This window comes from Ixodes scapularis, unplaced genomic scaffold, assembly GCF_016920785.2.
Source record: "Ixodes scapularis isolate PalLabHiFi unplaced genomic scaffold, ASM1692078v2 PGA_scaffold44__24_contigs__length_19508400, whole genome shotgun sequence".
Classification (NCBI taxonomy): domain Eukaryota; kingdom Metazoa; phylum Arthropoda; class Arachnida; order Ixodida; family Ixodidae; genus Ixodes; species Ixodes scapularis.
Genome location: NW_024609873.1, coordinates 641155 through 656118, shown reverse-complemented (window position 1 = coordinate 656118; position 14964 = coordinate 641155). Strand labels below are relative to the sequence as shown.

The following is a 14964-nucleotide window of genomic DNA, read 5'->3' as shown; positions in this document are numbered from 1 at the left end:
TTCGGTCACTTAAACATATTCTGGGAAAGACTTGTGGCCAGCACAGAGCTAACGAAAGACCTGCCCTTTCCTTGAATTCTAGTGTGCTCTTTCATTCAACTTCCGAATATGCAAAACACATTTGGTTCTACCGTTTCACTACAATGTAGCGCACATAATTAAAATAAATAAGTAAATCCTCAGAATGCTACTAAACTGAAAGAAACCAAATTTAATCATGATTCCCACACCCTTGTTGCTTGCAGCGCAGGGCTGCCAGCTGCTCCACCTTTATCTCTCTCTCCAGCTGGAGCAGCTGGAACTCTGCCCGTCCGCGTCGTCGCTGCTCAAAATGCTTGTTTCGGAGTATGCGCATCTCCATTAAATGTTGCGCCTCCTTTCGCCGATCTTCCCTCTCTAGGATGTCGACACGGGCATCCTTTTCGGGAGCCAGGATCCGCTCCAATGCTGCGATGCGGTTTCCAGCTCTTCTGGATGCCCCGCTTGGCAGCTCAGCACGGGGGCAGGTAATGCCCCTTGCCGGCGGAGTCGCATACGCAGCTCCAACGCTGCTCTCTTGGAGAGGTGAGGCGGACGGCTCAGGAGCATCTGGGCATGCAGAACACATTGGCACTGTGAGTGCAAGGGGAAGAGCAAGTACACAGGGGAAGAGGCCCAACAGCCACATGGGCCTTTCGTAGAAATGTTCAAAGCTAGGCGTTGGCAAACTACAAAGCGTGTCCGATGGGTTATGCTCTGCACCAGTTCCAGCACTGTGGATGGTTTACCGTTGCATTATCATATAATTTGTGTCCCTCTGCTTCAACCTTCACGTCGTGCTTTGACTACATGCGTTTTTGCCCCGATTGCATGTTTTGTTCAGTTGGTTAACGACAGACCTTGCCATGTCAGACAGCTGATGCGATCAAATTCCTCTCTGAGAAACAAACAAGAGTAACTGCACTATGTAAACCTTCCTCAAAGGGGACACCACAACATGTGTACACTCAGACAGTTGTTATGGCAGACACTTTGTTAAGAGCAAATATGCGCAAGCTTGTCGCTAACTTGCAGCAGTGAACAAAAAGTTGGGGCACAAACAAGCTGGTGAAAGTCTAACAAAAATTTAGGCGAAAACCCCGAGACTGGGGAAAAGAGTGACAGCTCAACACGCAAGTCTCAAACACAGCTGAAATCTATTGCGCAAAGGTTCGTGTGTATATAGGGTCTCCAAACCCCCACAGCTGTGTTTGAGACTCGTGTGTTGTGCTGTTGTTTTTTTTCCCCGTCCCTGGGTTGTTGCCTTAAATTATGTTACAACATGGGTTGTCTGGTCAGATTGTATTTCCAGGAAAACAAATAAATCGGCTTTTGGATTTAAACACATCTTTAGCAGAAAATCTTAATATTTTATACTTCCCTGAATGAGTAATTAATTTTTAAACAGCTTAAGCTGCTCCTCAAATGAGCAGTGTTTGCATTGTCAACATTGACAACAGCGGAGGCGCTGTAGTAGCAGAATGCAAGGAGATTTATTTGTGTCCCTCCATGTTTTTTGTTGCCCGTAACAGCAGTGCAAGTGTTACGATGTGGCTCATTGTTGTTGTGCTAGATATTTTTCGTGAATGGGACGAGACTTTTGTGGTTGTCACCTTTCATACTTTTCCATGAAATATATAGCAGCTGTAAAATGCATTAGTGCAATGCGTTGCAAGCACTAGATTTCCATGAAGGAATTTTGGGAAAAGAGACCTACAATCACTGATGAATGCTCGGCAGAAAAAATATCTCCATAAAAAAAATTCAGAACTAGAAGCGCTCAGCTTGGAGAGGTGCCCCGCAATGTTTTCTCGATACCAATAGACCCTTTGCAAAAATCCCATAAGCCCGCGCGTGCCACGAGACGAATATTGAGAGTCCTAGGTACGCCCCTCCCATTGTTCTTCCTCCTGCTACCATGTGGCATACGCAAGCAGGTGCACAGAAATGCGAGAGGTTATCTCATTGGCTATCTTTTGTGAGGCTGCCCTTTTCTTATCCCTCTCCTTTGCACCGGCTCCGTCGATTGCTACACAAACTCTTTGTTAAGCCTAGTCGAACTGTGCCTAGGTTGCGGTGCAAAATAAGTGGATTCGGTGACACTGCAAGACGTGATGGTAAGTTGCGATGAATAAAGTATTTAAATAGGTGAATAGCTTCACCTGTAGAGATGCGCTTACACTGCCACAGAGGCGGTACGCCGCCAACGACGGTTTGGCGGATGTCTGCGACTGCTGCTGGCGGCAGCTGCAGCAACTCGCTCGCTGTCGCGGAAGCGCAACGAGAAGGCACGTGATCTGCACCGAGTCTTCCCAAAATTCTCTGCCGTCGCAGCGCTGTACGCTTTGCAACAGGTCTATTAACCACCAGTTTTGGTTTCAATTTACAGTACTACGTCGCGACCCACTGCTCGCATTTTCAATTTTGGAACTTCGAAGATATGTACAATAGTGTAGATGTTGCCGAGCAATAAAAGAAAAAGGCTTGGGTGCCTGCTTTTTTTTTGTTCCAGGTTTGTTGTTAAAATGATACGAGTCGCAAATACAAGTAGACATGTTACGGCTCACAGTACTCATCCTCAATATGTTGGTGCAAATTTGTCCCAATCCAAAAGACCCCAGTTACCTGGCACGTCGTTCCAGCGGGCGTGCACTCTAAGAAAAAATGGAGGAAAAAAGTAGCAACGGCGCGCCTTCCTCCCTTCTACCGACGCGCCCCCAAGCGGACACGAGAAAAGGGGAGGAACGAAATGTTTTTCTCCTTCTCCAGGAAGACGGGAGAAAGCTTTCGCCCTCCCGATTCATTGTCTTTCGGTTTCGTTTTTCGAGCAGGTCGCGCACGTTGTTTAATAAATAGCTGTTGAGTTGATTGAGCTTCAGCAGCAGCGAAGGCCGGCTGTAATTCCGTCTTCCAGTTTAACCGTCCAGAACATTTCGGTTGCATTGACATTTTTATCACTAATTTTATCAAACGAACAAACGAAGCCGCTAGAAACAGCGAAGTTCCGGAGCAGTGCCAGCAGCGCCACGTACACTGGGGGATGGCCGTCTCCGGATTGCGTGACTCGCGCGGCACGGAACTACAGCCACTGCAGGCTGCAGCACTACAGACTACAGTAGCGAAAGCAGGCGGAACTGTGTCGACGTTTTCGACGTTATGGAAACCGCAGGAACTGCGTCCAAGACAGGCAGGTTTTGCTGCCGGCTGCCTGGGTGCCTTCCCCCCTGAGTTCGGTTCTGTTTTCCGATGCCGAGTGCAACCGGCGTTCAACGTGGTTTTGTGTCTGTGCGTGTCAGCAACATAGCTGCAACATCGTGATGACAGTGTTGGGTTGTGAACAGAAGACTGGAATTATCGCCGATGTGACCATGTGTTCGCGTATCAGTGGTGTAACAAGAAGATGAGATCGTAAACTGTTGGGCATTGATGCTGCTGGTCGGGTTGTGATCGGAGGGGGCGGGGTGTCGCAGGTTGACATTCCGCTTTACATTAAAAAGTTTAATACCACTTGAGGGATTACGTGCAATCGATCAACGTGCGGATAGTCATGTTGGAACGCTGGTCTGAACAGTAGAAGCTCCTATCGTACAGTGGCCAATGTGACTGTCGGAATGGTCTCGTCCCCGACAGCGATTGCGCTCTGGGGCAAGGACTGAACAGTACGAAATCGTGACGTAAAGTACGTATATTTACAGTATGGAATTTCGGCATTAAAAACATTAGTAGGTAAAATCGAAAAAAAAAGCTACCCTTTATTTTGCTGTTTAATTATACTACGGTTGCTGGAGAAACTGCCCTCCGTGGCGCGCTGGGATGAGCGCTAGAAGTTTTCGGGCTCGCCACGGCGTAGTTCCGTACACCTAAAACCTGCCGCAAGTCACGGCTTTGACTGCATTCAAGTTGATCGAAAAGCAATTTCTCAGTCCGTGAAGCATCACTTCCAGCTGACTAAATATCCGCTCTACAGAGATTAATTCAAACGGCAATTGCAGCTTTGCGCGAAGAGCACAAATAGAAAAAAACAATAGAAATACAGGCTACGACGTGCCGTGTGGGGAAACAAACTCATGGCTTCGAACCGCATTGGAGCGGCTTGATTTATTGGCTTTCAAATAATTACGGCATGATTGAGCGTTTACTTTTTAATAAGAGATTCAACCCCTGAGCCATTCAAAATACTTTCAGAGGTATGACATTGCAGGGAAAAAATCAACATGCTGGGAATATGTTTTAATGCTTAGGGAGTCACCGAAACGTTCCGCACGTTCAAAACGACCAGTATAAAAGACGGAAACGCAGAGCACGGTGTAGTGTTCGTTTTAGTGAGGTGTTCCGTTGTATTAATATTTGTGTGTGCAGTGCATGTGCCTAATGTATGTTCACCTGATGCTTGTAATATATATGGGTGTCATGTGTGTATAGTAGAGGGTCCTCAAGCGGAGTAGTGGCCTAAGAGAAGCAAATAATTTTTTGTAGAACATGAATTGGGCGGTACCTAGCGCTGCCTAGCTACTTGCAATTACTCTGCTTGACCCCGCCATCTGGTGGCTAGCGATTTAACCTTCTTTCACGCTACGCGATAAACAGCGGCTTCGAGTTCGTTCTTCCGAGAGCGGCTTTTGGTTTCGCGGAGTGAGTTTGCCCTTCTCCGTGATGTGCGGTTGACGAAGGAATTGTGACTCGAGGAACACCAAAGGTAAGACGCAAAGTGCGCGAAGTAACTGGGTATCGGTTGTCTCCGTTTAACATCGCAGTGCTGTCGACGAGAAGACTGAGTAACTGCTTTGGAAACGCAGGTTTCTGTACATGTGGGGGGAATCTGGCTTCGGAAATAAACACAGTTCGCGGAAAGCTCGTGTTACGCTTTCATTTGCTGCTGCTCTCGTCCCCGTACAAGAGACGTAGCGTCCTCGTTAAGCCTTATTGGGCTCGATTTGCTCGATTCGGGGCCGCCATATTGAGATGCAAGCGACGGAGGAACTTTGCTCCCCTGCTTCAGGGAAGAAGGTTTCTCCCTTTCTAAAGGAACATAGGTTACAAGACCGTTCCTCCCGTAAGGGAGGACTATACGTACCCTTTTTTCTAAGAGTGTGACTGTCATCGCCTTCAGTGCCTCGCACCATCGCCTCCAACATAGCGGCCGGAGGCAGCGACAGCACTGGCCGGTCTCTTGCCCTGTCGCTGTCACAGAGATTCGTCACCACTGTCTCCATGTGCTCTGCCGCCGCTCCCACAAGGATGAGCGAGGGGCTCATCGGGCGGCTTGTTCGTGGCCCACCTCCTGTGACAGAAACCAAAGAATTCGAAGCTCACATTGGAGAGAGAGTGAACAAAGTATGGGGCGAACAATTCAAAGTGCACACTGAATTTTCGAAATGCCTCCGTGCGAGTTAAAAACAATTATTAGGGGGACTAGAGCGAACCCAACAAAGAATCTGGCACAACCCAGTGGAGGAGTACATTTAACCACCTGGAACCTTCTTATGGGCAATTGAAAGCTGGGCACTTTGTTAGAATAGGCTTCCCGCAAGATGCGGGGACCCCCCCTTTTTTTTTTTTTTCAGTGGCGATTGTAGAAATGGAAATGTCAATAACGCCAGATGTTCTACAAAAAAATAAGTAAAAACAAATAAGAAGTAGTAGGCCCACTTTGGATCGAATCTGGATCTGCTGCCTGCGTATGCAGCGGACTTTGCTACACTCTAAATCTCTGTTGCGAATATATAGCGAATAAAAGCGCTCGTAGCGAATATATTCGCTACAACAGCGGTAAAAAGCCGGCTTCCACAGTCCTGTATTCGCTACAGACACAAAAATAGTAAAATACCAACAAAATGTCGAGCAACCTAACATACAAAAAGAGGTACGTAGCGAATGAATCCATCAAAAAAGATACAATTCTTTCGTGGCGAATATTTTTTCCCCACGCTGTTGCGGAAAGGATTTTTCAAGGTTAAGGGACCTTGTTTTTTTTTTTTTTTGCATTTTGCGTTTTGGTTAAAATAGATCGGTAGCGGATGAATCTCAGAGCGCACAGCAAAGCCCATGGCGAACCCTGACTCGTGCACGAAAACGAAGAAACAAAGTGAAATTTGCGGCTAATTGTTTTTTCTTTTTGCTTTTTGTTTCGTTTTTGTTTTTGAATCTATGACTCCACCGTCGGGAGAAGGGGAGGGAGAAGGAGGGGGACGAAGAGTGTGCTGTAAAGAGAGAGCTTCAAGCCGACAGAAAAAACAAAACCACGCTACAACCCGACGCCGGTCCCGGGAGAACTTCAGCCAATGGGAAGCCATGAATTTTCAAAAGCGCGGGAGATGCACCAAGAGAGAGCAGCGATATTCAGACAAAAGGAGCTATAATGGAGGCAACAAGTCGTGACCTCCGCGGCGCTTTGTGCGGTAACTGTGCTGAGTGTCGGTGCGACCGCTACGTGAGAACGATAGAGTTAGTTCAGCTTGCCACGGACATTCCACTCGGTGCTTGCATCGATTGCTGGGACCACCCGGTTTCGCACCGTGAATTGGGTAAGTTTTCACAGTTCATTTCTTTAGCTCTGTTTTTGCAAGTATGTTTGTAGAAATGAACTGTCTTCTCGCCTAGCGAAGGTCTGGCGGATATAAGTAATTAGTGTTCTGGAATCCGTTCGCGCTTGTGGAAATGAAGTGAACTAGTTGGACCTGTTTTGAAGCGGTGAGAAATCAGTCATCGCCAAGCAGTTGACGTGCGACGTTTCTTCGATATATTGTTTTATCGTAAGGCTTTCCACGTTCGTTTCGTCGACACTCCTCGCGACAGTTCGTTGCAATGTGTATTACGGTCGCATTTCGTGAACACATATCTTCCTGTGACGTTTGGTCGCAGGAGGATATGTGTTCACGTAACAAGCTTCCACGAAACCATGCAGTGTCGACGAAACGTGTGTACATAAAAAGTGTCTATGAAAAGTTGTCCACGAAATGCAGTCGCACGAAACGAGTTTTGATAAAACGATAGGGGCCCGTTCTAAAGCGTTTCCGGAGGTCCGCACGGCCTGGAAAATTGAGTTCGTCGTCTTCATAACTGCGTGAACCCCTCGACTGGGTAAGAGAGAGAGAGAGAGAGACGTCTTTATTGTGCCATTCTGGCTTAAAGGGGTGTTCGGTGTTTCGCGACGAGACCAAGGAAATTAATCCAGCTCGTTTGTCAGCATCGACAAGCATAAGAGGCCTTAGAACACCCGTTTTGAGCTCATCAGTTTGGTAAACCACATTGTTTGCTATTTAGCTTAAAAAATATTATTGTAAATTATGAATCGACTCATCCTTGACAAGATCATTTTGCATGCGGTATAAGTGAGTGGGAATGTTTATTCAATATCGCAGCTAGAATGTCCAGAGGACAACGTCGTGGAACCTGGGCCGAAACTATTTTTTGGCACTGACCGAAAAGTCATCTGGTGTTCAAGCGACCAAAAGATCGTCTTCAAGACAACATCGATGGAGCGAGCACTGGTGCTCTGCCTGGGAGTTTATTATGCAAGAAACATAACCTACCCAGTGGCGTTTTCTCAGCTCCTGGCACTAATCCAAATAGTGGTGGCGGGCGACGCCAACTTTCGCCAAAGTTGGAGAAGGGTACCTCTAAAGGCCCTCTTAAAATCTTCGACAGCCTGAAAGAGTGAAGAAGCTTGATAGACGTTACTATACAGTTTTTGAAACTAATCACGTTTCCTTATATGCATATAAAATTTCTGGCAGCTCACCAGGATTCACTGTGCCAATATTTTACGATCAAATAAATATGTTTCACATTGTTTAACCTTTGTTTCACGTATCTTTTGTTACGTTCTTTTGGCTGGTTTAGCTTAATGCCTTACTTTTCAGTACCTCTCTAATGCAAACAGGCTATCAACCAGGCACGTAGCCAGGATTTTGGTTCGGGGGGGAGGGGAGGGGGAGGCCGTTTATGACGAAATGCTGTATGAGGGCGAGGGAGGGGAGGAGGTTCCAGCAAAATGAATGATTTCGGGGGGGGGGGGGGGAGGGGGCGGGCCCCATGCGCCTCCCCCCTGCCTACGTGCCTGCTATCAACAGTTACACAAACACTGAAGATCCCTATGATCTACCTTGTATACAGGCTGTCTACCAACCTGGCAAACAGAAAACCTGTAATTGTCAGCGATTTTGGCGAGTTTGAAAAGTCGGGGAATATACACCTCGCAGTCCGGGAAATTGAGTATTTCTTTCCCTGAGCGACCGAAAATCACGCGCGTGTGGTGTGGCATAATGGCATGCAACTCGGCTGGCGTGCCATAATGGCATGCAACTCGGCCGGCGTGCCGACGCAAATCTCTGGAACTCCAATCGCATACTCTTGAAACGCTCGCACTATAGCTTCTATCCTTGTGCTCGTGCTCTCCTTGTGCTCGCGCTAAAAGATTTATTTTGGGTGAAATATCAAAGAATAGACTGACAAGATAGTATGATATAGTGATTGGCCAACGCTTTGTTGGCCGCCAGATATACCAGTGTTTTTCACATGTAAACAGTGCTTAAGGGTCCAGATACGTCCTCCCCCTTGGAACCCAGCAGGGAATTACGATAGAATAGGGGAAACCTGAAAAAGTCGTAGAATTTGAAAGTGTCATATTGGTAGACATCCTAATGTAGTGCCTGGAGAAAGCTGATTAAGTACACTCCGCAAACACGCGATCGCTGTGTTTTTTTTTTTTTTTTTGTCCCTTTTAAAGCTAAGGGCTGTTTTCAAAACTAGTAGTTTGGTGGAAAATGGTCTTTGGGGCTCACTAACCTAAGCATTCATATTTTATACCCAGAAACTTCCCTATAAAGTATTAGTTCTTTGTTGTTGTTTTTTTTACTTCCGAATAAATGTGTAAAAAAAGCAATAGTGATTAAAATATTTTAATATACGCTAATAGTAGCTATATCCTCTGACTACATTTTTACATAATCACCGTAATGTTTAAGGCTGTTATTCTGACGGGGTGCAAACTTTTCGATGCCCTTCCCAAAGGAGGCTTCCGCCAGGGTTGTCAGCCCTCCCTAAGAACTGAGTAAACAAGACAATAGTGCTTAAAAATATTTTTTTACGCACAGAATGTAGATACATACTCGAGGTATTCCTACAAATATTAACCACAGAGAAGTCATTATGACGTGGCACGAGCTTTTGTATGCTTCTTCCCTTTCGTATACCCTCCCCTTTTAGTGGTAAAGCATACGAAAGCTTGCGCAATTTCATAATGGCTGCCTAAATATATGCCATGATTATGTGGTAAAGTGGCTAGAGCATGTATCTGCAATCTGCATATACAAACATTTTTAATCGCTCCTTTCTTCGTCACACAGTTTGTCGAAAGTCGAAAAAAAAAAACAGCCCTGGTAGGAAAAATTGCTGATGTAGCCGTGCTCACAGTGTCCCGGAGTTTACATAGAGCAACATATTGTGTCTGAGGTGATATAGAACGATCCAATGCGCTCACTGCCAACAGCCGCCTGTTAAATGACCTAATGTAGCAACGAGGCATGTTCTCTCATGATGTTAGATGCAAAAATATAGCATCGTATGTGAAAAACTGTACTATTTATTTCTTGCTTGTCACGTATTCTTGAAGCTTTAGGTAAACCCGCGCTATAGGCGCAAGAAAAGTTCTAGCTGTAGACATAATTCAGCTCCATTTATTTTTAGCGTCACTAGCGCCGTCCTCAACACTTAAATGCATACTATCCTTGCTGCCGACTGCATCACTATATTGGAAACATATGTTCAACGCTTTGTGAATGACGTTAGTAACCCTAAAAGAAGGGTTTAATTTGTATCGAATAAGGTTCGTAGCGGTGAATTATTCTGTAATCAACCCAGATAAAAAAAGTATCTAATGTGACCCAAATAAAAAGTCTTCGAGGTGACCCAGGTAAAAACATATCTGGGGTGACCCATATAAAAGATTTTCAAGGTGACCCAGGTAAAACATTTTCGAGATGACCCAGATAAAAGTTCTCCAAGGTGACCCAGATAAAAGTTCTCCAAGGTAACCCAGATAAAACATTTTCAAGCGGACCCAGATATATTCGTCACAAATATATCCACCACGAATTTGCAAAAAAGTGGTGGATAAATAGCGGATACATCCGCTACTGGGTTTAGAGTGTCCGCTACAGCTTTGAACAACTCGTTTTGACAATTTGTTTTATACGAGACCCAACAAGGAGCACGACGTCGTGCACATAGCATTGTTCTGGCCGAAAAGGACTTCTCTCCGATGTTTACTTTTTACACATCGGGAACGGTTTACCAAATATGCAAATGGTCGACTTACCCGTGGCGTGGATGTCTCTCGTTTCGTCGGACTTCATTTTTTTGTACCTGGATTTTTCGTTCTCCCAACGCTTCTTAAGTTGCTTAGCGCTTCGTGGGCGGACGTTTGGCTGGCTGTTATACTCGGTGCTGAGTTTCTCCCAAGCTTTAAGTTTAGCCTCCTTCGAGTAGTTATTTGTCCTTTTGCTTTCTAGCACTCGCGCATGCTTGGTTACGAGCGCCTGGAGGAGCGCCTTCTCCTCCGCAGTATAAATAAAACGAGCCCCCGCCCGCTCTTCGCTATTGGCCATTTCCGAGTCGTTGCCGTTGGGGTCCTCCATGGTTCGTCGTGTGAGGCGGCGAGGCGACGAAGCAGGGCTGCACGGGGCGAAATCAAGAAAGACCGAGACGAGATCGACAAACCGTGAGATGGACGACCGTCGACGAGAGAACGACAAGACGCAGCCAGCGAATGCGCTTGTTGCCAGACAAGATAACGACTTTGTCCGTTTTGTCGCTCAAACACGTCTAAACTTTACGCTGCCTTAATAAAACTTCGTAGTTCACTAATTCGATGTTTGTATGGTACACGTTTTTAGATAAAACGAACGAATATGTTTATTTTTCGCGTGAAAATTGTGTTTTGAATAAAACCTTTGGCTATATTCTCGCTCCCAGACGTCCTCAAGCTCGTTGGAGTGGAGAACGGAATCTCGAGTTCAAGTGAGTGCCGGTTCGCGTCTGTGAATACGAATGGCACTTCGAGTGGAGTCGCGCGTCCATACTCCACTCAAGTCGAGTCGAGTTTGGAGTCAAGTGGGGGAATGTTTATGAATACGGCGGTGAGAACAACGCCACGAACCCCGTAAGCACTTAATTTCTGTAGTAAAAGTTCATGGTTAATTAGGTCAAACGCTTTTGTTAGGTCTACAAAGATTCCCATTGTTAATAACTTCATTTCAATATTTTGCTTTGTTTTCTCTACCATATTTAATAACGCGTGTTCTGTTGATTTCCCTTTAAGAAATCCATATTGTGACGGAGTGATTAAATTATTTTCAGAGAACAGGTTCAGTTGCTTTAGTAGAAGTTTTTCAATCACTTTTGTAATGACAGGAAGTAAGGCGATTGGTCGATAGTTCTCTGGTTTTAGTTTGTCTCCTTTTTTAAATATTGGAATCACTTTTGCTATTTTGAGTAAGTCAGGGTAAGAGCTAGTCGTGAAAATTTTGTTGATAATATCAGCCAAAGGGTGCGCAAAGATGGAACCACATTTTTTTAGTATTATCGTCTGTATTCCGTCGCACCCGACGACGAAGTATTTTTAGCGTGTTAATAGTATTATGAACTTCTTCTGGATCGACAGGGTAAAGAAAAAAACGTCGTGTCATTACGAGCTATATTTGGTGTGCCAGTGGATAGATTTGTGCATGAAAGATACTGTACGTTTGTAGTGATAGTTGAAAAGTAGTCATTGAGCGTGTTAGCAATTTCTTGTTTGTCCGTAATTATGCCTTGGTCGGTGCTTAAGGCTGACCACAGTTTGTTCGGTAGTACTCCTATTTAGTGGAAGTTAATAATTTTCCAGGTTTCTTTGGGATTGTTCATGGCGCTAGCAAGTTTACTAAAAAAATACTGCTGTTTAGCTACGTTAACTAATTTCTTAAAACAAACATTATACAATTTGTATTTAGATTGAAGGCGTAGATTAAATGGATTGCGTTTTAGTTTTTTATACATATTGTTTTTGTGATTGATAGATCGCTGTAGTCCGTATGTTAACCAGGGGCTTTTTCTGACTGATCTGTGGGATAGGGTTTTTGGAATATTTTAGTGTTTCTAAAAAGTTGTCTAGTTTTAGGTCTGCCGTGGGCGTCTGGTATACGCTCTCCCATGACTTCGTGTTTAATGTATTTATTATTACGTTGTAATCGTATATTTGAGTAGTTTGTGTTATCGATTGTTTACACCTTATGTGTATTAGAAACAGCGAAAAGGGGTGTGTGGTCGGTTATGTCGCGTGCAATAGTGCCAATTGTGAAGTCTGTTGAATGACAAGACGTAATTATGTGATCCAAAGTGCTGCGTTTTGTGTCGCTAAAGCGGGTAGTTGTTGTTATGCTTTGTTGTAGTCCGTAGACGGCTAGTGTATCTAGGTATCTGTAAGTGACGGATGAATCACCAGAAGTGTCAACGTTTATGTCGCCCATTGTGATATAGACGCCGACAAGGTACCATTCCATCATTTTATGCTCTGTAAATAATTGTTTAGTTCGATAGGTCCACTACAATTCAACGTTTAATATTGCGGCAGAAAGTTGTTACAATCACGGGTATTTTAGGTGACCTACCACACTTCCTGACAGCCTTTGAATTCCGATAAAATACAGGGGACTGAAGTAAATAATTAGATGTTGAGTCGTATAAACACGACGTGTCGTGTGGTAGTCTTTTTTTCTTTTTTGTGTGTGTGTGTTAAAATTAAATGACGCGTTTTTTTTTTTTGTATTTGAAAATAAATGGTGATTGTACGAGCGATAAAACTCTATAGTTACTTGTTTCACTTCCGGAATGATGCCTATTAGCAAAATATATTCTCAATGTAGCGGTTCAAACCAGTTCGAACCGGTGCGAACCGGTTTGAAACGTCATTTTTGTTCCCCGGAACTGAACCGAAACTGAACCGAGATTCGCGAACCCGAGCCCGAACCGAACGGATAAAAATTTCGGTTCGACACTTTACACCTGGCTGCGCACTGCACTCGCATGTGACAGGGTCACGTGCACCTCACGTGGGTACATATGCTCGTTTAAACGTTTTTATGGCTGGGAATAAACCATAATGAGTTACTTGATACCCCCCCTGTTGTAGGCAGTCTTCTCCAGCCCACGTCTAGGCCCAGTGTCTTTGTCACATAAAACGGCAAGGGTCGGGGAGGAGTGTCTGTTGACATGAGCGGCCGCATGGTTTTTTCCGGAATCCTCCCCCAACTTCGGATTCACCGACGCGTGCGGGAAGTGTTTCTCAGCACCTTGCTCGCCGGTTCTCCTCCCCTCAATTCGCCCGTCCGGGCTCAGTGGCGTGTGGCCCCCTGTTCTTGACTGCCTTGCCAGAGGCTCGGGTTACTCCAGAAGCCATGGGCCGCAGACGGCCGCATCTGGGCGGACACAGGCATAAATACTGCGAAACACGCTGCATCCGTAACTCTGCCCAAAAACAAATCAAACACAACAATATAACATAAAATCTTTGAACCTAGCGGAGTTGTGTTACTTTAAACGGCAGGGAATGTTTGCGTTTAAAGGGCAGACTGCTTTCAGGGCCAAAGGGAAGATCCGCAGGGCAATGACCGTCTGGGAGAGCCGGGCTTGGTGTGCGAATCTGGGTTTGAATGCGAGGAACAAAGGGGCAGTGCGAGAAGAGATTGGGAGGCGAACGGACGCATCGCGTCGTCGAGCGGGGCGACAAGACCGCTGTCGACGGCCTCTCGCCAAGTGCAGGACGGAGTTCCGCTGTGTGTGAGCCTGTCAGCTAAAGAAGTGGGTGTGAGGCCGGGGGGCCTCGCCCATTGTGAGCCAGCCGACCGCCGGAACTCCTCCACCTTGGACGGACCGCGCAGGGAGACGTCAACCATCGACTCATCAGATGAGACTTTCCGCACTCGCTGTAACTCCTTTAATTAGCATATTTTGATTGGGTTAATCGTAAGATCTTCATTAGTAACTGCATAAGCCTTCGTAAACCTTGATTCGTGAACCCTATGTTCGTAAGCATTCCATCCATTATTACAGAAGCTATGTGTGCAGAGTGTATCTATCGTAATGAGCTTTCTGCCTACCACTAAATAAAAGTTTTTTTGTGTGTGTGTGTGTGTGTTCTCGAGCTACGTCTCTGTCTCTCTTCATTGGTCAGACTCTCTACCAGAACTTGGACCTATCGCTCGGTCAGTGGTCCGCCCTTTGACAACGTCACACCCAAAAAACTCTCTTAATTTTTTTTTTTTTTATGACAGTTATTTACGAAGGGGGCGAACAAGCCGGGAATGCACGTATCCGCAAAGCATCGACCTCTAGCCGTCGCTAGCCCTGGACGAGCCTCTCCCCTCCCCTCCATCACCCGTCCTCTCCGCGGATGGTGCGCCGCAAGGCAGAGCGACAGAACAGCGCCTGTTGTGGCAGATACCTGCCGCGGCGTCGGCAGCGCCGTTAGGGTGCCGTGCCGCTAGAGTCCACGACCGGTTGCCAGAAAAGCCCGCCAACAACGACAACAACGAACAGCGGCGGGCGGCACGCCGTCGGTCTCCCGCGATCCACGCAGAGCAGGGCTCGAGGCCGCCGTTCCACGCCGTTCTGCTCCGCTGGCGGCGTCGATCGATGTTTCAAAGCATCCATTCATTTCGGTTTCTCTTTTCATTCTTGGCGCGCCCTCCTCTTTTGTAGCGGGTAGCGGTATACAGTGTGCTTAGGGCAAGGGGAGTGCTCCCCCCTGGCCATAATTTCAGGAGCGGGGCCGCCCTCCCGACCCCCCTGGCCTACCCTCCCTTCTGGGTGGGGGACCGCGGGCGCCCTTTATCGAGTGGCGTGCCCAGGGAAAAAGCGGGCCCCGCGCATCTGAAAGGAATGTTCGCGCTGATCCAAGTTGAGGCGTCG

At 46.3% G+C, this 14964-nt stretch overlaps 1 protein-coding gene across 1 annotated transcript; it reads right to left on the bottom strand.

The window, feature by feature from the left end:
• Nucleotides 1-211: 211 nt before the first annotated feature.
• Nucleotides 212-10655, bottom strand: LOC120841711 (myb/SANT-like DNA-binding domain-containing protein 3). Its single transcript, XM_040212674.1, has 3 exons — nucleotides 10337-10655; nucleotides 5093-5299; nucleotides 212-447 (listed from the first exon to the last, which is right to left on the bottom strand). The coding sequence occupies exons 1-3, from the start codon at nucleotides 10653-10655 to the stop codon at nucleotides 212-214; spliced, it is 762 nt and encodes a 253-aa protein (XP_040068608.1).
• Between the last annotated feature and the right edge of the window lie 4309 nt (nucleotides 10656-14964).

Coding starts and splice junctions, on each gene's coding strand:
- LOC120841711 (XM_040212674.1), bottom strand. CDS start 10,655: ATGGAGGACCCCAACGGCAACGACTCGGAAATGGCCAATAGCGAAGAG. Junction 5,300..10,336: donor GAGAGACATCCACGCCACGG/GTAAGTCGACCA, acceptor TTTCTGTCACAG/GAGGTGGGCCACGAACAAGC. Junction 448..5,092: donor TCACACTCTTAGAAAAAAGG/GTACGTATAGTC, acceptor ACCGCATCGCAG/CATTGGAGCGGATCCTGGCT.